The following is a 24,360-nucleotide window of genomic DNA, read 5'->3' on the forward strand; positions in this document are numbered from 1 at the left end:
TTTGGACAGCTTCCGTTCGGGTCGGAGGTCGTCAAGAGCTCATCTAGGTTGGGATCGTGAGTTGGGCAAGCTCGCTTTTTTGCCCTTCAGATATCTGGTTCCCGGAGCCTCACACAAGGGGACACTTGGACGTGAGTGGTAAGGCGTCCCGGGGCCGTTTCAGTGGGTCCCAAAGACGGATAAACAGTGATACCGATATTAGAGGTAAGCTAGTCCCGACAGGGGGAAGAGCTGGAAGCTTGGCGCACGGTCCTTGCAGACGGGACTGATTGGATCCCGTGGTCCATTTTGGCGGGTTCCAGCAAAATTGACACGGGCAGCTTCTCTCCCCGGTTGCAGTACGTACCTGAGAACCACGTTCCCTCGAGACTCCCTCTCGTGCCTCACGTTCTCTCAACGATGTGTCTCTGACTGCCAGTATCAACTTTTGGGGATTGTCCTACAGTGATGGAAGTCCTGCGATAAAAGCCAACTTCCGACGGCTCAGCAGATGGAAAGCGACACACGAGAGGCAAGATGCGGCGCACAAGAAGCAGCACAAACAGGCCCCCGAGTTTTTCACCTGCAAGGCGATGAACGGGCTGAGAGGGGGGCGTGGGAGTGTTCCAGTGGTGGATACGACGAGTCCTCGATGCGGTCGAAACGGGGAGATCTCGTGGTTCCATCCCTGCAGGGCTCCCAAGGGCACTTGGTTCGGTTGAACGCCAACCCAGCCCGGCCATGCCAGTCAGAAGCCGTGGTCCGCCCTCTCCTACAGGTGCCACCGTCCCGTCCGGCCTCTCGGCAGGAAAAAGCCTTGTTGTTGTTGATTGTCTTCGGCATGGCCATGATCAAAGGCCATTTCACCGATTCTTTGGGGGAATGCTGCGACGGATGATAGGCATGACTTTCCCCAGCGCAAGCTGTGGCTAAGGTTGGTGAGAGCGCCACAGTGCCCAGGCGGCCAAGACTGACTCGAGAAAAGGGCCCCCTGGACGCCTTCGGACGGTGCCGCAAACCTCGGACGGGCTGCCCTAGGACCACCAAGAAAAAGTGCCAGATCGCTCGTTTGCTTGACTAGGCTGGCTTTTCCGGCTAGAAGAGAGACGCCGTTGCGTTCGCTGTGGCATCACTGAACGTCAGAGAGGGAAACAACTCTCAATCTAAAGTAATCGTCGCCACCCAGCTTTGCAACGAGTCGATCGCCTGCCATCGTTGCAACGAATGCCAGCTTCCCCGATACCCAGTCCGCAGCTAGCGGCTCAAGCCCGACAACCCTCTTCCCTCGTCATCTCAATACCTACCCCAGACGCTGCGGCGGCATTGTGCTGGGACATATGTCGCCATTGAAGCAGGAAATCCGAACACCCAGCAAATGGCAACGGGCAAGGAACAGCACAAGCGCCAGTACGGATACACTACGAATAGGTATCGTCTGAGTCTATGCCAGGGTGCTAGGGTGATCTCTGTGAGAGCGTGCTGCCATTCCCAGGGGTGTTTCCGAACAACAAAACGTCGGCCAACGTTGACGGGATGGGGTTTGACCACAAAACGAGGTCCCATTCGGCTTGGCCTGATGTGCCGGTGTGACTGGCCAGCAGTGAGTGGTCACAGACAGGCGGTGGCAGGGGGGCCTGAAGAAGTCCCCGGAGCTATTAAAGATCGAAGGCCATGCAGCCATCACATCCTTGTCCACACCCACCCATGGCGCCTCGCAACCAGCGGTTCCCGCCAGGGAAGGCCCCTTGATGGGCAATGCCACGTACACATAAGAGATGACCTTTCCGGGCAGACAGACGAGAGCTTGGTAGAGGGGAGAGGGCGCAGGATGGAAGGAGTACAAAGGCGATGAACGCTTGAATCGACGACGACAGTGGCATTTCGCCATCAAACATACGTCGTTGACACAACCAAGTGCGGCCACGATCCTCAAGACAAGAAAGGCTTGTTCCGGCTGTCTCGTCCGACTCCGACCACGAGAGTCCCCCCAGCTGCTGTCATGATTGGTATCCCCCACTCGGCACCGTACCTTGCCTTGCTCATTCAAGGTTTGGCGGTACGTACATGACGGGTAAGAATTGGAAACAGACGACAAACCGCTGCCCATCTGCGCGGGCTGCAGCCCCAAGAGGCGCGGCCCTCTCTCGGCATTAGCCTCCAGGGCGGTGGCCGCATGGGGCAAAAAGAGAGAAAGAAAGCCATGTACGTATCGATTTGTGCATACAAGCTAAACCGTGCCGCAATCGAGACAGACGACGGTTGGGCGGAGACGTCAGAACACACACAAGCACCAGTGGTCCAGTGCACCAGACAAGCATAGTCCGGCGCTGCTGGGAACTGGTCCCGTTACTCGTCTCGTCTTCCCTCGTTAGCCTGGCAAGCCTGTTTCTGCGGCGTGCTTCCGCGCGTGTCTGGCCCTGCTTTAGTTGTGCACCTTTTGGTCGTGGAACAATCCTGGGGGCCAGAAACAGCCACCAGGTTCACAGGACTGGGAATGTTTCTGGGCCTGGGGTGTGCACCTCCCGCCTGCGTGTCTCTTCTGATCTCCGACCGGTGAGGTGGAGATGGGTATCCGTAGCGGGATCAAGTCGAAAGGGGGGGGGGGAGAGGAGGGATGGGAGATGCCGGAGCCCGGAGGCAGGTCAGTGGTCACTGGCAGTGGTGATACAAAAACTGCGTTCGATTGGCGCAGATGCGCTAGAAGCGAACGTGCGGCGGCGCCCGCAATGGGCAGACATGACGGACGACAGAGTCAAGCAGTTTGAACGAGCAGATCAGCTGGGCTGAAGACATTGGAGGTTTTCGGTTTTACCCATTGCTCCACGAAACTGGGGAGCCGCCTTACGTAAGGTGGGTTTCGATGGTGGGTTCAAGATGTACAAAAACTCCAACCAATCCGTGCATCGCTCTCCCGTGTCTGAACCTTTAATGTATTTTTGACTCTACTGCGTACGGATTCTGCGTACAGATACGTACGAGGTACTCCGTACCTACCTTTGTCGAGGTCGGTACGTTGTACGGAGTACCTTGAAAGTTCAACGTCTCCAGCCCTCTGTCCGTCCACGGTCCAGCTGCCTGTATCCTTACGTCTGTCAGTCAGGAAGAGTCCAGCATCCACTGTGCCTTGCTTGTTCTGGACCCCTGAAACTATCGAGGTTTTTTCTTCTTCGTCTTTGCTTCTGGTGCGTCCACGATGAACGCTCGTCGATACGTACATCGGTGCGCAGGCATCTGCGTGCACCTTGGAAGGCATTCGCTTGCCCCGTGTTCAGTCAAACGACCAGAGATCGACACACTCTGGGCAAGAGATTGAGCGCAATCGCGCGCTTTGGATACCCAGTCGTGCCCGTGCTATTTTGGATGGGAGTGTGCCAGGCAGGAGGATCTATCCCCGATGCTCACATTGCACAACATCATGGAGAAAGCCTAGCGAGAAGCGAGCGACGCATTATGTACTCCCGTTACTCCGTACTCCGTAGTCGTACCTCTCGAGATCGAAAAATAAAGCACGCACAGCCGGCTGGGCCCCCAGGCAAGGCAAGGCACGAGGCATGGAAAGAGGGCAAAAAACCAAAAGGTAGAAGTAAATGTACTTTTGCGCATGCGTGAGTATGAGACGGTACTTGGGACAAAGCGCAAGGGGCGGCATTGTGACTTGGGGGTGTCAGGACCACCTTCAAAGTGCCCCAAAATGTGGCTCTCCCGGGAACCCTGTCTTGAGTAGCAGCCCCAAACACCAAACCCCCAGTTCGATGGACCACAACAACAAATTGATGGACGGGGGACCACGGGATTAGCAGAGAATTATCGTTTTCTCGAAGGCTGCCCGCCCCTTCTGCCTCCCCCTCCCCAGACATAATTCTCTCTGGGACCTCCCCTGATCTCACGGTTGAAGACGTGGTTCCCTTCGAGTCGTCGTTTCCATCTGCCCGACACTGCAGCAGTTCTTGCCTTCTTCCGTTCTTTTTCTAGTCGAGAGAGCCGCGCTTCGAAACATGGAAACACATACCTAGTGAATCACGGGGTAAGTCAAAGAAATTGCCTGCCGTCTCGTCATTGTCATGGTCGTTCGTCGTACCTAGCGGCTGGCCCAGATTTCCCAATGGGATCGCTGACTGGCTAGTGATTTCGAGGAACGGTCCAAGAGGTACGCTGAAGGTTAAGTACCTTGGATCATGCACTTTGGGGCCTTGGAGCCGGCTCCACACCCGCCCGACATGTGCGGTACGTACCTTTCGTGGGTAGGGACGCAGTAAGGTATGCTTGTTCCTCCAGCTTCCCCTCCCAGTTGATGGCAAGCCCAGACGTGTGGAAAGTCTCCCAAGATTTCGTGTGTATGTGTCTTGGTTGATGCTGGCTTTTGCGCTCGTTCGTTCATCAGTCTTTCCATTGCCTGGGACTTGCAAAGCCTCGACCAGGGTCCAGGGCCTCAAGCTGGTCCCTTTCCCTTCTTCCTTTCCCTCTCCCCTGGCCCCCCCCCCCCCGCGTCTGGCCAATTCCCTGCTGCTCCTGATCCGACTGCGACAGGCGTGTATGCGTATGTGTGCAAATGTGTGTGTGTGTGCGTGCGCCGCCTGCAACTGCATCGTCGTGCCGCTGCACCGATGGGGATGGAGGCACGCATCGGGTCGTTGGTGGTCGCGGTAGTGTTGAGGGCGCCGTACGGCACCTTGAGCAGAGAAAAGAAAGCTGCTGGTGATCGACGGGACGGCGGTAGGCAGGTAAGTTTATGGGGTGAGTGCATCAGCTAGTAAGATATGGTACGGATTGGTAGCGTATCCATACTGTACCGTGGTGTATGGTACGGATGGTAGTAGCGAAAAATGCCACTGCCAGTTCCATGCGCATTTCGGCTTCCACCCGTCAAATGATGCTGCGCAGGTGGCAGCTAAAGACGGGACAGTGAGTGCAAGCAATGCGAAGGCAACGCCGCGACGCAGAGAACGAAGAAAAGCGTATCGTGCTCATCCCGTCATGCTGCCCCAATCCCAAGTCCCAGATCATAGATGTACTCCGTACCTTGGTCGCAGTCGCAAAGTGCCAGGCCAGGCAAGCCCAGTCAAGTCTTTCTCTCTCTCTCTCTCTCTTTCTCTCTCTCTGCCTCTTGAATCTTGCCCAGGTGTCTCTCCTCTTCCTCGTCTTCGATCCATTCCATCCATCCTCCTCTTTGCTGCAGTGCTGGCCCCCCCGGTCAGTCATAGGCAGTCCCCTACCTTAGTCGCTAGTCCAGTCAGTGCCCGCCATTGAATCCAACTGGGCTGCTGGCGCTAGCGCCACGCCTCACGCCTGGTCTCGCCTAAACAAGGTACGTAGGCTACGTACCGCCAGATTCAGATTCGCCCATCCTTCCATTTCATCCACTCTTGCGGGCTTCCTCAATCTTCAATCTTTCCTCATCTTGAATCGACGACTGCAAAAAATCGCTTCCCCCTCGACCGACGACGCCAGCAAAACGCGCCCACGAAGGCTCTCATCGAGTCCCCCATCGAAATCCCTTAAAGATTCCCTTTTCAATCACGCCGCCCACAGCGGCGCCGAGCGGCATGGTCACCAAGGAGTACCTCGACTCGGACAGAGTCAACTTTCTCGTCTGGAGGTGAGTTCACCCTTTTTGCGTCTCACCCACTCCCGCCCGCCGCACCTCCACGCACAATCGCGCCTCACTCATCTCACGCCCTCTGCCTTTGCCTTCTCATGAAGTGCCTCTTGACGGCCGGCCTCGCACCCTCATGCTATCGCTGACATGCTGACTTTGACTCTCCTCTCAGGTATCTCTTGGAAGGCAGTATGTGACAACCAACCGTCTGGGTACAGCCAGCGACAGCTGGTGGTGGGCCACGGGCTTTTTTTTTTCTGACGATTGCAGACTACCGAGAAACCGCAGCCAAATTCCAGAAAGAATGGCACATTCAGCAACCTCATCGCCATTTTGATTTCGCAAATCACGTCAAGAGCCACGCTTTGGTGTCCGTCATCAACAAAGGTCTCTGCTACCATGCCCTCGAGAGAGAGCATGCGAAGAAATTGGTAAGGCATTGTGCTCCACTCGGCTGTTCTTCCCCCTTCCTTTCGGCGTCATGAGCAACCGGTGCACCCCGAGTCGGCGGCGAGACGGATGGGTGGGTGTGCGGAAAATGTGCGAACTCTGGCAAACTAACGTTTCCTCTGCGCGTGCAGGTGCCTTCAGATACTGCGGCTGCGGCCGAAGCACTGCAGGTGGGGTTGTTTGGGCCATTGATCGCTCAACCGCCTCAAAAGATTGAGGAGGATGAGGACGCAGATGGCGAGGTGGACGACACAGAAATGGAGGTCGAAAACACTCGGAAACGCCAATTTGACAGCCGGCCACAACAGCAGCACATGGTGAATGGCGGCTCACCCAGCAAGCGGCCCAGGCTTAGCAATGGGTATGAGAGCACGAACGGGGCGGATGCAGCCACGGACCCCATGGAGCTAGACAGCCACGGCGACAACAACCACGCCTATCCGTCGCCTCTCGAAGGCGAGCAAGCTCCGACGCCCACGCCGAGAACAGATGGCCCCGAGCAGGGCACGCAAGTCGACAAAGTTGAGGAATTGGCCACGGAGACGACATTTCTGCGATTAATGCCCGATGACAGCAACTCCAACGCCGGTGCCACCAACAACGCTCGCGACGGCGGCGCCCCGACGACTTTGACTACCACTGCTGCAAGCGCAGGCGGCCCTGGAGCTTCGCCCTCGCCAGCCAACGGTGAAAACGCACCCATCCTGTTGCGCTGCGAGTGGAACCCAAAGGACCCATCAATCTTGGCGGCTGCTGGAACCGATGCGCTAGCCCGAATTTGGACCATCTCACGTTCAAGCACAATGACGCCTACTCCAGCTCCCGAACCCAACGGTCACGTGCATGGAGTACATCGCCCGTTTCATAGTCTCATCGACGACGAGACCCCCAAGACAGCCACAGTAGGCCAACTTGCTTGGAATAGTGGGGGAACAGCCATTGCCATCGCCATCGAACACGGCGACAGGGCATCGGTCCATATCTGGGCAAAGGACGGTTCTCATGTCGACAAGTTCGACGTCTCGGACCCTCCCGTGATCAAGCTCCGTTGGAGCCCGAGCGATGCAGCCCTTCTCGCCATTGCGCCCGACAACAGCAACGCAAACGGACCCGGCGGCGCTCTGGTCACGGTCTATCACTCCCTGACGTCCAACACATTGTCCTATTTCCTGCCAAATCACGACTTGCTCAGCTGGCCACTGGATGCTGCGTGGACCAGCGAAACAGAGTTCCTCCTCACTGGCGGAGATGTCATGCTGTCGCTAAAGTGCACGGAGACGGCCATTGTGCCGAACAAGAGGTTGGAGAGCCGGGAGGACGACACATTTACTCAGGTTGTCTATGACCGTCGATCAAAACTTTCCGCTACGGCGAGCGACAAGGGCATCCTGGATGTAAGTGTCCCGAAACGCCTGTGCCATGAAAGTTCAGCTGACTCAACCTTTTAGCTTTGGGATGAAGATGGTCACCGCTGGTCAATAACGGCCCACTCTGGGGCGATCACGGCGGTACAGTGGCAGCCTCTCCCGGACGATGCCAACGTGCCGGAAGACGAGCGACTGATCGCATCTGGAGGCGACGATTGCGCCATTATTATTTCCAACGCCAAGGACCCTGAGCCTGGAAAACCAAGGTCCATTCTGACCATGGAATCGCCTATTGTATCGATTGCATTCACACCAGATGGCGCCTTCATCGCCGGAGCCACAGCCGGTCGCATTCTGATCTGGAAGGTTGGTGAGCAGCACACGATGCCAAGGGCGAGTTGGAGCAGATCGCCGCATCCCGGATGGCTCAGTCCCAAGGCGAGCTCGGAGCCAGAGGATGAGGATGAGCACTGTCTGTGCTGGGATGCCGACGGGCAACGCCTCGCCTATGGAGCTAACAGCAGAGTAAGTTATATCTCAAGACCTCACGGTGCGACCTGATTCTAATTCTGCGCAGCTGGCTGTTATCAACTTCCGTCGATAGACAAAGTACGAGATTCCGTGCCCTTTGGCACACGTTTAAAGTCGTTCAAACCATTCCAACGGAGTGATAGACGCTATAGAGACTCGGTACTCCAACATCAAACGGCCGAGACCTTCCGAGGAAGGGGAAATCATGTCCACCCTTCGAGAGTCTTAACCAGACGATTCTGTGTCGTACATTTACCACTTTCGATTTTTTGCAGTTATCCGGCGTCACGGCGGTGTTGTTTATTGATGATTTCAGGCAGGTCCCCAACAAACGCGGTTGGGACGGGGAATCGGCTGCCTTCTTGCATACGCATACCTCCATCTCACATTACAACTGAAGTTTCTGGAAAGGACGACTGGCGTCTGCGTTGGTTTAGATGTCACCGTGGTAGATGATTCGGTCTCTTTACCTCCTCTGGTTGACTGATTGTTCTCTCAACGTACTCGTGTCCTGCCAGCGGAGGAAGGGTACTATGACATTTGAGGGTCAGCACGTTGTACACTATGCCTGTATATACCAAACGATATGGAAAAAGGAAACTATGACTCTTGACTTCAAGCTATTTGATTTGTGTTTTGTGAAGAACTCGGTGGAATACCTTTGCGGTTTCAGAAGTATCGCGAGGTTTTGAAGAGTGACAGCCTTTGGTGAGACGCAGCTCTCTATCGACATTCTCAACCACCTTCATTGCAGCTTTTATCACGCGAAACGTAGTGTATGCGAATTGGGTCCAAAAATTGCCAGTCAGGGTGAGATAGTGCTACCTCAATCACCGGCGGCTTGATTAGACGTGACACAAAATGGCAACCAGCCTCCGCATCGGATCCGGACGGACGACGGAGAGGGGGAGGGGGAGGGGGCAGTGGAAGGGGAAGGGGAAGGGAAGCCCCCAGCCACACTTTTGCCAGCGCCTCTCTTTTGTGCCCCGCACGTCTGAGTCCAACGACGACGACGTCCCCTCTATTTTTCATCCGTGCGCCGCGTTCCGTTTCCCCTCTGATTGCAAAAAGTGTATCAATTCCATTGTTTCCCACCTCGACGACGATCGAAGAACGCATTGTTTCTTTTTTTTTTTTTTTTTTTGGGCCTTGCCTTTTCCGTGGTGGACTCGACGATCGCGCCTCACCGAGGGGTGGCTTTGTCTCACTGAGGTCCGCTTGTACTTCATCCCGCGATATCTCGACGTTGCTCGACGAGACGGCTTCTATCTTGTTGATGACCGGGGGTAAAAGAGCGTGTTTAGTGAGGTGAACTGCACCAGGCAGGAACCGACCTCACACCAAACGTGCCTAATCGACCGACCTTGAGGGTCCGAAGAGCTCTCACCACCACTTTACACCCTTCTCATCTCTCACTCACCCACAAAACCACCAACCCATTCCCCTTACAACATACACACATCACACACGAGGAAAAAATGTCAGCACCATACTACACCCCCCAACGCCCCTACTTCCCCCCTCAAACCACCCCTCCGCGTCCTCCTCCGCCTCCACAACGCGCGCGGGCGGCGCATCGGGAGCGTCGGGAGCAACAGGAGCCCCCTCCTTCACACCCGCCATGCGCGACCGCCAAGCGCGCGGGAAAGACCCCTACTCGCCGCACGACAGCCCCTCGGACTCGGATCTCGAGTTTGAAGGCGGGGCCGGGGGTTCGCCTTCGAGAGGCGGCGGCGGGGTGGGTAGGTTGGGTCATCTCGGTCCCGGGCCCGGACATCACGGCGGCGGCGGTGGTGGTGGGATGGTAGCCGGAGGAGGAGGGGGTGGTGTCGGTGATGGTGATTCGCATGAGGTTAGGAGAAGGAAGCTTTGGGCTGTTGCTGTGCTTGAGGATCCGGAGAAGTTGGCCATGTATGCGTGTAGTCGCGGAGACGTAAGTCGCATCCCCCCTTTCCGTCCCTTCTCCTCCCCCTCTCCCCCTCTTTCGTTCTCTTCTCCTTCTTTTGAACCGTCTACAGTTCTCTTCATTCCTTCTTCATACCATGCATATCGCGTGCCAGACTGACATCCTCCGCAGAGTATCCCCGGCACCCGCCTCCACTTTACCCGCATGCTCTGCGGTTTCGACGAGGAGCCGATGCACCCGCAGCAGTCGGACCACCGCAAGGCGTCGGCGTCGTCGTCTTCGGCGCGGCGGGATCCGAGGCGGCGGAGCGCTGGAGGGGACCGGATGGGTCGTCATTGAATCGGGCCGCCGCATGGCACTTCCCTTTTACCCTGTGACAGCCTCTCACTTTATGACTCTTTTGACGCCGGTTACGGGATTATGGAGTTTGGACTGTTGATTTTCTGAAATTCTGGGGGATGGAAGGTCTTCTTGGGAGAAATTGGTTTCTGTACAGCAGCCCTGCTCTGTCTTGAGGATCGAACTCGTGGACGATCCTGCCGCGACAAGGTAGAAAACGTCCCTCGGCCGTGGTGAACGAGGTTGCTTCAAGTCGAGGCACGTGGAATGAAGGGAAATCAGTAACGGCGTAATGGAGTCACGGAGTCTTCAGCATGTCCTACATTCCCAAATATATCCTCTCTCTAGTCAGATAAACAAACTTGCATGAATTCACGACGACGAAGCACCTGTCAGGAATATTGCGATGTGAAAAAGGGATTGTATGTCGGTCTCCCGCTGGTATCCGCACCGGATCAGCCAGCTGACCTTAAAGAAGCTATGTAATTCTCTCTCCCTCATGCCGTTCTCTAGGTAAGGCAAGGTCAGGTGTTTCCCCTGCGAGTAGGTATAAACCCCAAACCTCTGGTCATCATAATTACACGAAATGGCAATCATCTTTAGAAGAACAGGTTTGCCGTGGTTCCAATGTGCAATCGTCGAAGCCCCCTCAGATGGAATTTTGAACCCCAAAATCCAAAAAGGGGGGTAAATAAGAATAGTAAAAGAAAATAGGAAAAAGCACCGCCAACGCCGAGTAATGCAATGGTCTAGAGTAATATCCAACTTTGTCACCGTCCTGTATCTTTCCCTCCTTGAGCTGTCCCAGGTCACACTGCATCTTTAGGCGTACCTGGCGCTCTGAGTCCTGTTCATCTCCCACCCCCCATTCTGGTAGGGGTCACCGCCATGATAAGGCGGAGGCGCGCCGGGCCGCGTAGCAGCCGGCGGCGGCGGAGGGATGTTGGGATTACTCCACGCACCCCCGTAGCCGTTCCACCCGCCATTGTGCGCCATCGCCGGCACGGGCACGGGTTTGAGGCGCTTAGCCCTCTGCCGGCTCCTGCTCCGCCGGCACGCGCCGCAGATGCAGCTAAACAACACAATGAGGATCAGGAGGCCGACGACGATGACGACGGGGATAAAGATGCCCTTGTTGTTCTGGATCCAGTCCATGATCTCGGTGCCGGCGTTGGCGCCCTGGCAGACGCCGTTGGAGCATTTGCCGCCGCCCGTGCACGACGTGCCGTCGAGGAAGTTTTGGTTCATCGTCACGCAGGCGCCGTTGCCGATGCTGGGGACGTTGCAGGAGATCATGCAGTCTGAGCTGCCACTATTGCACGACGTCACCGAGCTGGAGTTGGTTCGCGATCCCCAGGCGGTCTTGCACTGCTGGTCGCGAGAGGTGCACTGTCCAGAGGCGCAGGTGAGACCCTCGCCAGAGTTACCGCAGGAATCACCATCAGCCTTGTGCTCATCGCTGGGGCACGTTGATGATGAGCCACTGCAGGTCTCCTGGGGGTCGCAGGAACCGGTACTCGTTCGGCAAACGGTACCGTTGGAAGCAAACTGGCACTGGCCGTTGCAACAGTCCTCGTTGGCGGGGTCGCAGACTGATCCGGTGGTGAACTTGCACGTCGTGGGGTTACAGCACCTGTTGCTGCCGCACCCAGAGGTTCCACCGCAGTCGCAATCCTCGCCAGACTCAACAATGCCGTTACCACATTGGCTTCCGGTGATGGTGTTGACATTTCGGTTATTCGTCAAGCAAGACGACTTGACCTGGTTACGGAGAAGACCGGAGCAAATATTACCGATACTGCAAGAAGAGAATGCTCTGATACCGGTGCCGGTCGACGGGTTCATAATGTAGGAACCACCCGCATTACAGGTGCTTGAGCTCAGGGGGCAGCACCGCTGCATGTCGGAATCGCCATTGCTGCAAGTGTCGGAAGTGCAGTCGTGTACGGCACCAAAGGTGTGGCCGACCTCGTGAGCGATAACCTGCCACTCACTAGGCGTCTGGATCACTACGTTGGCCGATGCCACCGTCTCGTTGTTGCTGCCGCTGCCTGATGTCTGGGCTCCATCGGTGCAGGCCTGTCCCAACCATGCCAGACCAACTGCAGAATCGGTGCCGCAGGTACTCAGGAGCGTCCAGAAGGCGTTGTCATCGTTGGACTTACCACGCCACGCCGAGAAGAGGTTCAGACGATCGGTAATGGTGACGCTGTTGCTGCAGGCGACGTTCCACGGGGCGGTCGAGCTAGCCTGTCCAGGGCAATTGGCATCGCTGATTGTGAGGTTCTGAATACCGAGTGAGATATTGAAGGTGCTCTCATACACCTCGGAAGCGGCGTTGATCACATCGATGATATTCTGTCTGACAGCCTGCGTTGAGTTGAAGGCGGCGGTGTAAGTGCAGTCCGTAGCGACACCGAGGAGGGCGATCTTGCGCGTCGTCGGGCATCCGTTGGTTTGTCCGATGGTGGAGACGAGGTTGACACCTGCGCCGTTGTTACCGGTGCTGCCGTCAATCTGCCTGCCGAAGATGTTGCGTCCGAAGAGAGAGTTTGATGGCACGGACTGCAGGGGTTCGGTATCCCGCGCGTCAAAGATCTTGTAGTCGGTGTTGAAGTCCAAGCTGTCCGAGTTGCATGAAGACCGGCCGAAAATTTCCCGCTTCTTCTTTAGATCCTCACGGTCGGTCCAGTATTCGATAATATCCGAGTCCCTCCAGACCACCATGTACTCGTCGGGGTTCCGACCCTTGCCCGGAGCGTCGGGGTCCTCGCGGTGCTTGCGCGCATGGTAGTTGGTTCCGGTCTGGATTCGGTGGTGGTCGTCGTCGATGCGGAAAGCGCCCTCGAAAATGGGTTCCGCGCCGTCTCGGTGTACCGTGATTCGAGCCCATCCAGCGTGCCTCCAGTCGTTGGGGCTTCCCTCGTGGCGTACGAATGCCTTTCCCCTGAATACCCGGTGCTCCAACCTGTCGACAGTTTCTGTGGTGTGGATCTTGCCGTCGTGGCCCATGTAATTCACTTGGAGATTGTTGTGGAGAATGTCATCGTTCGGTTCTAGCGCAAGGCGTATTTCCTGTCGCTTGTCGTGCAGAGAGAATGTGAGATCGAAGTGCGAAAGGGCGTGGCAGTGTTGTGAAGGGGAGTGGAAGACGGCATCTTCGAGGATGGTGACATAACTCAGCGGGTTGCGCTGGGTCGAGTGTGCTGTTCGGCGTCGTCAGTATGCCTCGCAATACGCCATCGCCTTTCTAATACATACCATAAACACTCTGGGGAAGAGCCGCGAGGCCGGCAAAGGCGGCAGCTATGGTCCTGAAGGAAACCATGGTTTGTGGTGGTGTCCCCGCAAACGGGGTGAGGCTCAGAGAGGCCTCTCAGTTATGGTGTTGCGTAAGCCTCTCGAATAGGGGAGATTGAGAGAGAAAGGGTCGGTTTGCGATCGTCTTAAAGCCAATGCTGTGCCCGCGTCGCACCGCGTGGTTCCGAGTGGTTTCCAAAAAAGAGCAAACACACACACACGAAGACGATGGGATGACGAACGAAAAAAGGTAACCAGACAGACAGCAAAGTAATAAAACAAGAATGAACGAATGGAGAGTGGTGGACGGGGAAAAGAAGGTGGAAAGTCCGGGTGCTGGCGGCCGTTCGACGGGTGACGGAAGAGGAGAGAGCGCCAGTGCTCAGGAACCTGCGGATATGGGATTCCTCGGGGGGCGTGTGGCACACTGCAGAGTGAGAGTGAGTCCACTACAAAGTGCCAAAGAGTGTGCGAGTGTGAGATGAACGGTGGATTGCGCAACACGATCTCTTGGTACGGGGGCGTGGACCAACTGTATTGGAGCTCGGGAGGTGCTGTGGATTCCACAGGCGGGCTGGGCGACGTCTTGGTAACTCTTGGCCTAGTGCTACTCGGCGACGCGGCAGTGGCAACGCCAATGTACAAGTATCCTCGTGGGGGCTGGGACAATGCAAGCTGTACAAAGTACCCGTAGCGTCCGTAGCGTCCCTGGCAACCAACCCGGTTTTCGTGTCTGTATGTACGGAGTACAGTGATGTCTCTCTCGGTTTGTCGTGTTGAGTACGATGCAAGAGAGAGAATTAGCAAACGACAGTCCCAAAAGGGGTGGTTGGGTCGGGTGCGTGAGAATCAAGGTTGCGGGATGGGTTCTATTGTGGCTCTGCACACTCTTTTCTCTCCTCTCTACGCAGTAAGCTCCCAGGACCGGGGCGGTAGAAGGATGTCAGGATGGAGAATGGTTCGGATTTTGTGTCCCTGTTTCACTGTTAGTTGCTGACAACCTTTTGGCAACGGAAGCCGCAAATGCCAAATAATTCTGTGACCCGGTAGATCCCCCCCCCCCCCATCGACCCCGAGCCCATGGACGCCAACACGGGCGCTACGCTGGACGCTGCGCTTGCTCGCTCGCTCGCTCGCTCTCGTGATCCATCCCAGGCACTTGGGCTAGCTTGTCACTGGCACCAATACCCCAACTAGGAATTCAACGAGAGCAAACTGGGCCACGAAAGAAATAAGCAGAAAGGCCGAAGAACCCGCCGTCCGTAGCCTGATTCCGGGCCAGCCAAAAAAAACTCCACTGATGCAGAAGCCGGCATCGGGGCTCTGTTTACTTCGTAATGTTTGCGCTATAGTTCATCTCATGGCGCTGACCGACATATGCACGCAATGATTCAGGCTCATGCAAGAATAGGAAGATGGAGAGACAGAGATGGAAGAAAAAAACTTTCAACATACCTCTTTGATGCGGGTGCGTGCGTTGCGTTGCGTTGCGTTCGTAGGCTGTTGCGAGAGGGGAATCCCGGCATCAAAAGCCAAGATGCTCCTTTCCCGGGGATCTGACACTGTCCTCGTCTGAGCTGAGGCACGAGGAGACCTACGAGGGCCGTTGGAGTCCAAGTCCCGCGAATACCTGTTCCAGCTCCCGTGAATGCAGAGGGAGCGGGGGCCTAGCAAGGCAATGGAGCCGATGAATGGAGGGGGGAAGGACGTGATGGGATGAGATGGCAGCCCTGGGAAAGATGTATCGGGCTGAGCAAGTAGCAGTGTGTCAGCGGTTTCTCTGAGGATTCTCCTGCACATACACAATGAGTGGTGGTGTGTTGGGGTTTCCCTTGACGGAGGGGGATCCCTACTGTACACAGAACTGTGTAATCGTGGGCTATTCTTAGCTGTGCTGTTATAGACAAAATACGTACCTTTTTGGGATGGTCTTTCTCTTTCTCCAAACCCTTGGCTCCAAGTTGCGACCTTTTTCCCGTTGTGTGTTTCAGAGCCCAATGGAATGGCACGCTGGGCCAGGTAGTCTGCAAAATAGGGCGCTTTCTCGGCCAATGGCAACTGCCTCACCCTTGGGAAAGGGTTTCGTCGAGAAATGATGCTGGCAATAGCAAATCCAACTTGAGGGGGGTTCTTCAAGGCTTTTTCTAGTTCGACGTTTGGCGGGGACTTTGAGAGAAATGTCGAGATCTCTATTGTGTGTAGCCTCAAGGACAAAAGGTACAATCCGGTTTGATCCATTCAGTAGTGCACGCATCCACGATGATTTAAGTATTTTTCTTCTATTCTTCCCGAAATCTTGGAATGTTCTCCGATTCTTTGACGGAATGGAATCTGTGGATCATTCGATTGCGCCGAGATACCACTATCATGCTCATCACTTTTTCTTGGCTTCCTTCTCTGCCACTCTTTGCCCACGGTAAACACTTTCCCATCTGTCAGGATGGACCATTCCCTTCAACCTCCCCGCCCGCGCGCGTCGGATGAGACGGTCTTGGTGCCTGTGGTTGTGTCCTACTTGCTTGTTGTTCTGCTGCTACTACCAGTCCGGTTTTCCCATTCACCACCGAAAAAACGAGTAAGCTTATTGAAGCTTACGTCTCCCTCCCCCCTCTCTGTACACTGGGTCCCTGACTTTCGGGAGGCTGAGCAGGGCTTGGCTTAGAGTTCTCTGACGGAGCCAACTCTGTCTCTGGGCCCGGGGACTGCGTGGTTCGGGACCGCTAAGCCTGATTGGTCCTTCTTTTCTTGATGTCACTCATCTTTCACTTGGAGGTTTCATTTTGCTGCTTCTTCCTCACGAAGTATCAGCAAGAGAACGCTTCTACTACAACTAGGCACGCACCCGAGACAGCTTGGTTCGGTACGAATTGCCAGGCCGCTCCAACCTCCAGGGTCTCAAGCGACGTGGTATTCGTAGTTACACAACCAGAAGAAACCCCAGAGTTTGATTAAACCTCCCGCGTACAGGACATGGGAATGGATGACAGAGTCCAGAAACTCAATACTCCCCTCCCCACTATCGGCCGAACCAATCATCCATCCTCATCTTACACCTTGGCTTTTCACCAGGAAAAACATCAGATGGCCTTTCTAAGGTAGAGCAGCCATCAACACCGCCTTTCCTGTCTACACAGCCCGCGCTGGTCAGTCAGTCAGGCAAAGGGTCGGATTTAAGACCCTGATCCTCCGCCGATGCCGTGCAGTACCGCCTCATTCACGCAGCGTGAAAAAAAAAAAAACAAGCACACACCCAACTACACTAGCACAACTTACATCTCGGCGCCCCCCTCATGAGGATTGCGCGTCAGACCCCATCCTGTGGTGGCTTTGCTCTCTGCATGCACGAGAAAAAAGCCAAACGAAACAAAACAAGTTCTCCTCTCGACCAACCATTTCGTTTGTGAACCCTTCTGTTTGCTGAATAATAGGGAAAATCGGTGGAGAGGATAGTGACATTCCATAGTGGAAGTATTCCGTACTAGATCTCTCACCTTACTGCCTACCTTATCCAAGGAGGCCTCCTCCATCTTATGTTCCCTGTCTTCCGAGAGAACCCAACCCTTTTTCCCCACACGCATCAGGGTATCAAATTGCCTCCGAGCAGTTCACGGCACCTGAGGCTGCCGCATCTTTGAACGCCAAGTCCAAGGAGGGGGACATCTCGCCTACCAGGACTCAGGAGGCTAGCCTTGGTTCTTGGCCCGAACAGGTCGATCGTGGTTGTTGGGTTTCCGTCTCCGTCTGATCGTCATCTGATGCTTTCTTGGACAGTAGAAACCAGGACGATGGGAAAGTGACGGACGCTGCCTTCATCCGGAGTGCTCCATCATGATCCATGATCACCACAACATGGATCATAACTGTAGGTACGCTAACATGTAGGAAAGAGTTGATATCTCCGCCAGGGTATGTCGTGATTCTATGATCACGACTACTTACATAGCTATTCACGTGATCGTTGTTCAGGTGACTTCCTTCGTCCAGACAGACCGTGGTCTGGTGATAACTTGCCAGTGATCTATGTATCGTGCAAAGCCCATGATCAAGAGGATGTATAAGATACTCCCATACTTTCACTCGTCACAGAAACTGCTGTCGTATCTAGTGGGATCAGAAATCCAGCCCATAAACTCTGTAGCAAACATCACCATCGCCTCAGACACTGCTCAACGTCACACCAGGTATTCCGTTCGGTGTAAGCGTACACTTGACACTGCCTTCTTCTTACATTATCCCCACAGCCACGTGTCTAGCCAAACTAGCACCTAGTGGCAGAACACTAATCGAAAAGACAAATTTTGCCGTATGGCGGAGTCCGTACCCTTCTCTACACAGTACATCCTCGGATATAAGAGACACCTTTGATGACATGCCAAGTCCAACCATAACCGCGTAGACCCTCAGCCAAGAGGCTACGGAATGAGAAAGGATGGACACAGCAAGGCGCTGTTCGGTCCTTGAGAACAGTGATGACGACGACATCGACTTTAGCCTCCAGAACCTCTCCCAAGCCATCCGAACATGTACCCACCAACTTCTGTCTACACACACCCTTCGTGAATGGGAGAAACGAACTGGCGATGCACGAGGTTGAGACTATGCCTCCAAGGCACGTTCCGGGGAAGCGCCGGTAGCTGTCCCACCAGACAGAGGCCGAGTCTTTCCTCTCCCCGTACTCCTGCCTCCTTGTTCGTCAAAGGTAACCAGAAGGCAGACAAGATTTTCTGTCTGCAAATCTATCTCGGCCCGGTCTGCACAGAACGGCAGACGCAGAAGCACACTTCACTTCCCAACCCCATCACACAAGAACCTAACATACAGATAACTGCACAGTAAAACCCGCAAACGGCATCATTCCGTCCTGCGAGGCCGCGAGGCCCGCGAATGGTGCCGTTCTAGCGTCACGCATCTCCCGCTGCACCGTGCTCGACCGAAAAGACCCAGCAGCGAACGACCCCAAATGCCTGCACTAGCGGCGCCGTAACTGACCGGGCTTTTCCCTCCGGGGCGGGCGGAGCGCCGAGTCTAGAGAGGGGCATCCGAGTGTCAGCAAGCTGCAGATATACGGACGGACCTTCTCTCTTTTCTTTTCTTCCAGATTCTCTGTCATCGCAGACAAACGAATACTCCATCATCGATCGGACCGCGGTATCGACTTACCTAATGTTTCGGCCTTCGAAATAGCAGCTGAGCCTCGGTGGCGAAGGGAAGATGTCGTCAACTACGAGTATCGGTAGACACAGCCTTCCTGGACTTTGATAACACCCTTCACGCCGACTCGCTGATAGGTGGGAACCATGTCCCGGGTTCCTGGATGAGTTTAACCACTCGTCATCAAGATATCAAGCCAAGTCCGATATCAAGCCGGGCCGGCGAGACATGTGGCATCTCACGCGATAGATAGGCAATGTATGTTTCCATGTTTTTTTCTTTGGCATTTGGACTCGAAATATTCAAAATACGGTTCGCTATATGGCAAAAAAAAAAAAAAAACAAGAAGCAAATAACCCTAGAAAAGCCTTTTCATGGGGGTTTTCAGGCGGGACGGTACATCCAACCGATTGGTTCGTACCTCTTATCCATCCTCCTCTGTTCATGTGGTATCACTCACGTCTCTCCTGTCTCTCCCTCACTCTCCCAACATCGTCGTCATGCATTTACTTCTTCCTCTTCTCCTCGTGGACAATGCTGATAATCTTTTCAACAATGGAAGGATCCGAAAGCTATTTCTTGCGTTAGCATACATATTCTTCCTCAAACAAACGCAACGGTTGGAACTTACAGTCGTAACATCACCAAGCTGATCCTCCTCACCAGCCAAGATCTTGCGGAGAATTCTACGCATAATCTTGCCGGAGCGAGTCTTGGGCAGATCAGGCACGATGTGAACGGCCTTTGGCGCGGCAAACGGTCCGATACTCTTGCGCACCTGCATAATAAACTCCTTGCGCAGCGCGTCCGAGGCTTCATTGCCGTCCTTGAGAGCGACGAACGCATTGACGGCCTGGCCGGTGAGCTCGTCCGCGACGCCGACGACGGCGGCCTCGGCGATGGAGTGGTGCTCGATGAGCGCGGCCTCGATCTCGGCAGTCGACAGGCGGTGGCCCGAGACGTTGACGACGTCGTCGACGCGGCCGCGGATCCAGTAGAAGCCCTCGTGGTCACGACCGGCACCGTCACCGGTGAACTATTGTCATTGTAAGTCCTTGTACAAAATTGTCAGTTAGGAGGCGAGTCTCACATAGTAGCCTGGGTAAACGTTCAGGTACGTGTCCATGTAGCGCTTGTGGGCGCCCCAGACGGTGCGGGCCATACTGGGCCATGCTTGCTTGAAGGCCAGCACACCCTCGACATCGTTGCCGTGAATCTCCTCGCCGGAAACGGGGTCGATGATGGAGGGCTCGATGCCGAAGAAGGGCAACGAAGCACTACCGGGCTTGGTGGGCGTGACACCGGCCAGGGGAGTGATGACGTTGGAACCGGTCTCGGTCTGCCAGTATGTCTGCAATCCTGTTAGTCCCGTTATATCCTCGAGTCAATGCCAGCTTCACTTACGTCTACAATGTGGGCCTCCTCCTTGCCGACAACCTCAAAGTACCACTTCCAGACCTCGGCGGCGATGGGCTCACCGACGGAGCCGAGCACTCTGAGGTGCTTCATGTCGCCCTTGACATGCTGGTCACCGGCCCGCTTCAGTAACCGCAGAGCGGTAGGGGCGACGTAGAACTGGGTGACTTGGTGGTTCGCGATGATGTCCCAATATCTCGAGAAGTTGGGGTAGGCGGGCGTGCCCTCGAACACGACGGTGCTCACACCGAGCAGCAGAGGGGCGTATACGACGTAGGTGTGTCCGGTAATCCAACCGACATCACCACCGCAGAAGTAGCGGTCGCCATCATGGATATCAAAGACGTACTTGCCGGTGGCAGCGGCACCGACCAGGTAGCCACCAGTGGTGTGCATAACGCCCTTGGGCTTACCGGTGGAACCGGAGGTGTAGAGGAGGAAAAGGGGGTCCTCGGAGTTGACCCGCTCAGGGGGAAAGTAGGAAGGCCACTTCTCGACCTCTTCGTGCCACCACCAGTCACGGCCCTTTGTCATGGGCACATCGGCGCCGGTGCGCTTGTAGACGAGGACGTGGGACACATCGGGGCACTGCTTCAAGGCGTCGTCGACAATTTTTTTGGTGCCGATCAATTTGCCGCCACGCTTACCCTCGTCAGTGGTGATGACGACCTTTGAGTTGCCGTCAATGACACGGTCGCGGAGGGAATCGGCGGAGAAACCGGCGAAGACGACGGAGTGGACAGCGCCGATACGGACGCAAGCGAGGAGGGCAATGATGGCTTCGGGAATCATGGGCAGGTAGATGGCAACGGTGTCTCCCTTGCGCACGCCCATCTGTTTCAGGACCCAGGCGGTGCGTGAGACCTCGCGGAGCAGCTCGCCGTAGGTGACATTGCGGCCTTCGCCAGGCTCATCGGCCTCGTAGATGATGGCAACACGGTTGGGATCCTTGAAGGCGTGACGGTCGACGCAGTTGTAGCAGGCGTTGAGCTGGCCCTCAACAAACCAAGCGCTATCACCGCCGGCCAGAGAACCGGAGTAGACGGTCTGGAAATCGCTGAACCAAGACAGGAGCTCGCGGGCTTTGGTGCCCCAGAAGGCCTTTGGGTCGGTGATGGATTCCTTGTACAACTTTTGGTAGTCCTCGAGACCTGCAGCAGTGGAGAGGAAGGGGGAGCTCCGGTCAGCCAATGAAGAGAGGAGGAATTGGGGTAAAGAGGAGGAAGATGGCTTACTGCTCAAGTGGGGCTTGCTGGGGTGCTCTGCGGGAAGGAGACAGAATTGTTAGCCCAAAATGTCCAATCAGTAGCTCCGAATTGCGCTGCCCCTCCTTCTTTCTCCCATGGAAGGTACAAGGTACTTCACGAGTGTCCATAGGGTTGACCACAGTAACCACAACCCCCTGCAGCCACCTTGGGCAATCTCCAGTGCCCCTCACGCGACTTTCGGACGGCAACAGGCCATGGAACTGGGTCTGACTCTTGGGTGTCTGGGTCTGGAATCTGGCTTCTGCAAATCGGCGGCGCACTTACTGTCAAGCATCTTTTGGGGGGGATCTGTTGGGATTCAAAATTAGCCATGGCGGTTCTCCCAACAAGCGATGCAGCAATGTTGTTCATTTGGTCGAAACGAGAGCAGTCAAGTTTGCGTTGCGCTCGCCCTGTGAACCGTGTAAATGCGGTTGAAAGGACGAGGACGTGGACGCGGACGCGGACGCAGACGCTCGGTGCTGTTTGGCGCGAGGAACCAAAAGCAGACCAGAAATGGAGCTAGGAAATTGGGGTTCTGTTCGGGCTTACGGAAGGTATCAACGAGGTGGGCCTCGGCGACCACGGGGGCCTTTTGTGGCTCTGCGGCATCGGTCATTGTGGCGGCGGGGTGGTTTATGTGCGTGCTGCGTGCGTGCGAGTGTATTGTGTGCGTTTATGAAGCGATGCGGGGTACTTTGTGCAGGCTTGTAGAGGTTCTGTCGAGCTTCGAGAGATCCGCTGGCGCTGCGAAGCTGTGAGAATCGTGCGACAATCGTCTGTCTCTGCCTTCCTCGTCGTAAGAGAAGCGGTCCTGCTCGTGCGGTTATGATGATAGGTCGCGCGCAAGCTGGGGTCGCAACTGGCGCAACTCTCCACAAGTCGAGAGTCGAGTCGCGTGGTTCCTAGGTAGGTGTTGCTGCAAAGCGGATAGTGGCAGCAGAGAAACAAGTCGACGTCCCAATGGGTTGTTCCCTTGAATCCTGTCCTCGTTTTGTTTGCTTTATGCGTACGTAGCTAGGAGAGGAGATGTCCTAGAAATGTAGGAGTAATCGGAGTTGGGTTGTGGAAGTGAAGAGAAGAGGAGTAGAAGTAGGAGGAATTGGGAAAGACGAAGAGGATGTGAGTCGTAATTAATAAGATCAGCTCTCCAGGTGGCCGAGCCGCGAATTGGACGGGGGATGGGATTGCTTTTAATGGACGAATGGGGAATTGGGACTTGTACTGGGAACGTCTGGTAAACGTGGACTTTCACTCCGGGCAGGTCGACCGACAACTTGAGCCGGAGGCGCTGTTCGGGACCTGGGACGGTGCACCGCGTCAAGCTGGAGAGCTAAAAGGAAGCTTCCTTGTAACGACACCAGCCACTCACTCACTGCTCGGTACCATACTCCGTACCTTACACATCCCTACTGCGTATCCATACATCCATACATAGCTTCAGTTGACAGTCACTACTCACAGTAGGTATTGATTCACCCTCAACCAGCCATCTCCGTCAACCCAAGGTCGCAGATTTGGGCATTGTACGGCGTGTCACTGAATACAGCCAGATCTCCATTTACCAGGAGTTCCGCCCACGGTACGGATCACATTCACGGTACACTACAAAGCACAGCGCAGGCCGATGATGTTATGGAGAAAAGGGACAAGCTATGCGGAAATGGAAACTCCTTCAGCCCATCCCTTGCCCTCCATTGGTCATCATTTCCCATGGCACCCCGCAATCCCATCCGCTTCCTGTAGCCTGTAGGCGGGCTGTGGCTGGTCCATCTCCGTGCTCCGTACCGCTGTACCGTTACCGCTTGGCCGGGGGTTGAGCTGCGTCTTTCCTTTCCTTTGCCCCGAACCACCTGCGAACCCTCCCCTTCCCTGCAACCCCTCGCGTCCAACCCAGCTCCCAACACCACGCAGACCTGCATCGTCCAGTCAAAGACGAGGCGAATGTACCTTTTGACCTTTCTCCCCAGAGCCCAAGGACACCAAGCTACCCGTCTCCAAACTCGCCAAAGGAGCCCGCCAGCCCGCCTGCCGTCCGCGCCTGGATGCTCCTGGGCCCGTCGGTTGGTCTTGGTCTGGGGGAGGGGAAGGGTTTCTGCGCTAAGGAGAGACAGAAAGACATAATTGGACCTCGCAGCTGTGCCTTGTAAGTACTGTACGAAGTATCCGTAGCGCGTCTGAATGCGACGAACTCTGTCCGCCTACCGATTAGATTCTCCCGTCGACCGGCCGAGCAAACTGAACGCCCAATGACCCCAGCTGGCCCTTCTCGTGATCCATGATAGCCTGTCATTGGGATGACGGTGACGACGTCCAAGAGCATTCACATAGTCTTGCGCTCGTGTGTATAGGCGACGATCCATTCGCTTTCACACCACTCGCGCCAGGGAGCCTGTCTTGAAACGGGGCATCGCGTGTCAATCAGTGTCGGTACTGAAGGTATCTCCTGCCCATGCTTGGAAATAGCCTGTATGGATACCCTGACCGCCTAAAGTCGGCCCTATGATATATATTCATCGATTTACCATCGACCATGTCACTTCATCAAAGCAGGAGATATTGTGAACCACCGTTTTGGTGGAGCTTTCTTCTTGCACCGCGGTTGTGAGCGTCGACATCTCTCTTGGTCTTCTGTCTCGGTTTGTGGCCTGTCTTTTCGTTTCCTGGCGGGAACTCGCCGAGAATACGCCAGTGGTATAAGTGGCGCCCATCACCCGACTTCTTCGTTCATCATCACCTTGGTTGCTGGGGTGGCCGAACCAGACCGAGGACAACCGGAAGCTCCAAGAATTTGTCAATGCGGCAGACTGGTCTCCCGACGCTTTGCTGTCAAATCATTTTGGCGTCGAGCGAACGAGGTCACCAAAGCTTGCCCCTCACCTGCCCAGAGTTCCCCGCACTCTTCTTCCCCAGCGGCGGCGTCGAGTTTGCGTCTCCTAGGTCTCCTAGGCTGACCGCATTGCGCCGCTATTCAGGAAGCTATGCGGCTGTCGCACAGCCAAGCGTACGCCAGCCGAGGACGATGGATGCTGATCACGGCGCGCGACCCTTGAGTGCCGTGGTGTTCCGGCCTCCGTG

General features: G+C 55.5%; 8 protein-coding genes across 8 annotated transcripts; 2 read left to right on the forward strand and 6 right to left on the reverse strand.

Moving 5' to 3' along the window:
• Positions 1–1,268: 1,268 nt before the first annotated feature.
• On the reverse strand, positions 1,269–2,277 carry BDZ83DRAFT_376312 (uncharacterized protein). Its single transcript, XM_060502682.1, has one exon. It carries the CDS (start codon positions 2,084–2,086, stop codon positions 1,421–1,423), a length of 666 nt encoding a protein of 221 aa, XP_060370656.1. The 5' UTR covers positions 2,087–2,277; the 3' UTR covers positions 1,269–1,420.
• Positions 2,278–3,861: 1,584 nt separating this feature from the next.
• On the reverse strand, positions 3,862–4,819 carry BDZ83DRAFT_376320 (uncharacterized protein). Its single transcript, XM_060502683.1, has one exon. It carries the CDS (start codon positions 4,563–4,565, stop codon positions 3,948–3,950), a length of 618 nt encoding a protein of 205 aa, XP_060370657.1. The 5' UTR covers positions 4,566–4,819; the 3' UTR covers positions 3,862–3,947.
• A 541-nt stretch (positions 4,820–5,360) lies between these two features.
• BDZ83DRAFT_376356 (lish protein) lies at positions 5,361–8,019 on the forward strand. Its single transcript, XM_060502684.1, has 6 exons — positions 5,361–5,575; positions 5,748–5,764; positions 5,846–6,006; positions 6,157–7,419; positions 7,474–7,917; positions 7,970–8,019. The coding sequence occupies exons 1-6, from the start codon at positions 5,523–5,525 to the stop codon at positions 7,994–7,996; spliced, it is 1,965 nt and encodes a 654-aa protein (XP_060370658.1). The 5' UTR covers positions 5,361–5,522; the 3' UTR covers positions 7,997–8,019.
• Positions 8,020–9,066: 1,047 nt separating this feature from the next.
• BDZ83DRAFT_601713 (uncharacterized protein) lies at positions 9,067–10,551 on the forward strand. Its single transcript, XM_060507119.1, has 3 exons — positions 9,067–9,462; positions 9,507–9,856; positions 10,001–10,551. Exons 1-3 carry the CDS (start codon positions 9,402–9,404, stop codon positions 10,166–10,168), a joined length of 579 nt encoding a protein of 192 aa, XP_060370659.1. The 5' UTR covers positions 9,067–9,401; the 3' UTR covers positions 10,169–10,551.
• A 439-nt stretch (positions 10,552–10,990) lies between these two features.
• Positions 10,991–13,496, reverse strand: BDZ83DRAFT_747378 (disintegrin; the record flags this gene model as incomplete). Its single annotated transcript, XM_060513427.1, has 2 exons — positions 10,991–13,374; positions 13,430–13,496. 2 exons carry the CDS (start codon positions 13,494–13,496, stop codon positions 10,991–10,993), a joined length of 2,451 nt encoding a protein of 816 aa, XP_060370660.1.
• A 1,034-nt stretch (positions 13,497–14,530) lies between these two features.
• Positions 14,531–15,878, reverse strand: BDZ83DRAFT_376375 (uncharacterized protein). The gene has a single exon (XM_060502685.1). The coding sequence runs from the start codon at positions 15,704–15,706 to the stop codon at positions 14,915–14,917; it is 792 nt and encodes a 263-aa protein (XP_060370661.1). The 5' UTR covers positions 15,707–15,878; the 3' UTR covers positions 14,531–14,914.
• Positions 15,879–18,864: 2,986 nt separating this feature from the next.
• Positions 18,865–22,389, reverse strand: BDZ83DRAFT_376675 (acetate-CoA ligase). Its single transcript, XM_060502686.1, has 7 exons — positions 21,835–22,389; positions 21,568–21,591; positions 21,271–21,297; positions 20,024–21,186; positions 19,710–19,970; positions 19,251–19,655; positions 18,865–19,191 (listed from the first exon to the last, which is right to left on the reverse strand). Exons 1-7 carry the CDS (start codon positions 21,899–21,901, stop codon positions 19,126–19,128), a joined length of 2,013 nt encoding a protein of 670 aa, XP_060370662.1. The 5' UTR covers positions 21,902–22,389; the 3' UTR covers positions 18,865–19,125.
• Positions 22,390–22,743: 354 nt separating this feature from the next.
• On the reverse strand, positions 22,744–23,840 carry BDZ83DRAFT_601742 (uncharacterized protein). The gene is made up of 2 exons (XM_060507120.1): positions 23,488–23,840; positions 22,744–23,419 (listed from the first exon to the last, which is right to left on the reverse strand). Exons 1-2 carry the CDS (start codon positions 23,603–23,605, stop codon positions 22,878–22,880), a joined length of 660 nt encoding a protein of 219 aa, XP_060370663.1. The 5' UTR covers positions 23,606–23,840; the 3' UTR covers positions 22,744–22,877.
• Between the last annotated feature and the right edge of the window lie 520 nt (positions 23,841–24,360).

This window comes from Colletotrichum acutatum, assembly GCF_030867785.1.
Source record: "Colletotrichum acutatum strain CBS 112980 chromosome Unknown BDZ83scaffold_6, whole genome shotgun sequence".
In the NCBI taxonomy this organism is placed as follows: Eukaryota; Fungi; Ascomycota; class Sordariomycetes; order Glomerellales; family Glomerellaceae; genus Colletotrichum; species Colletotrichum acutatum.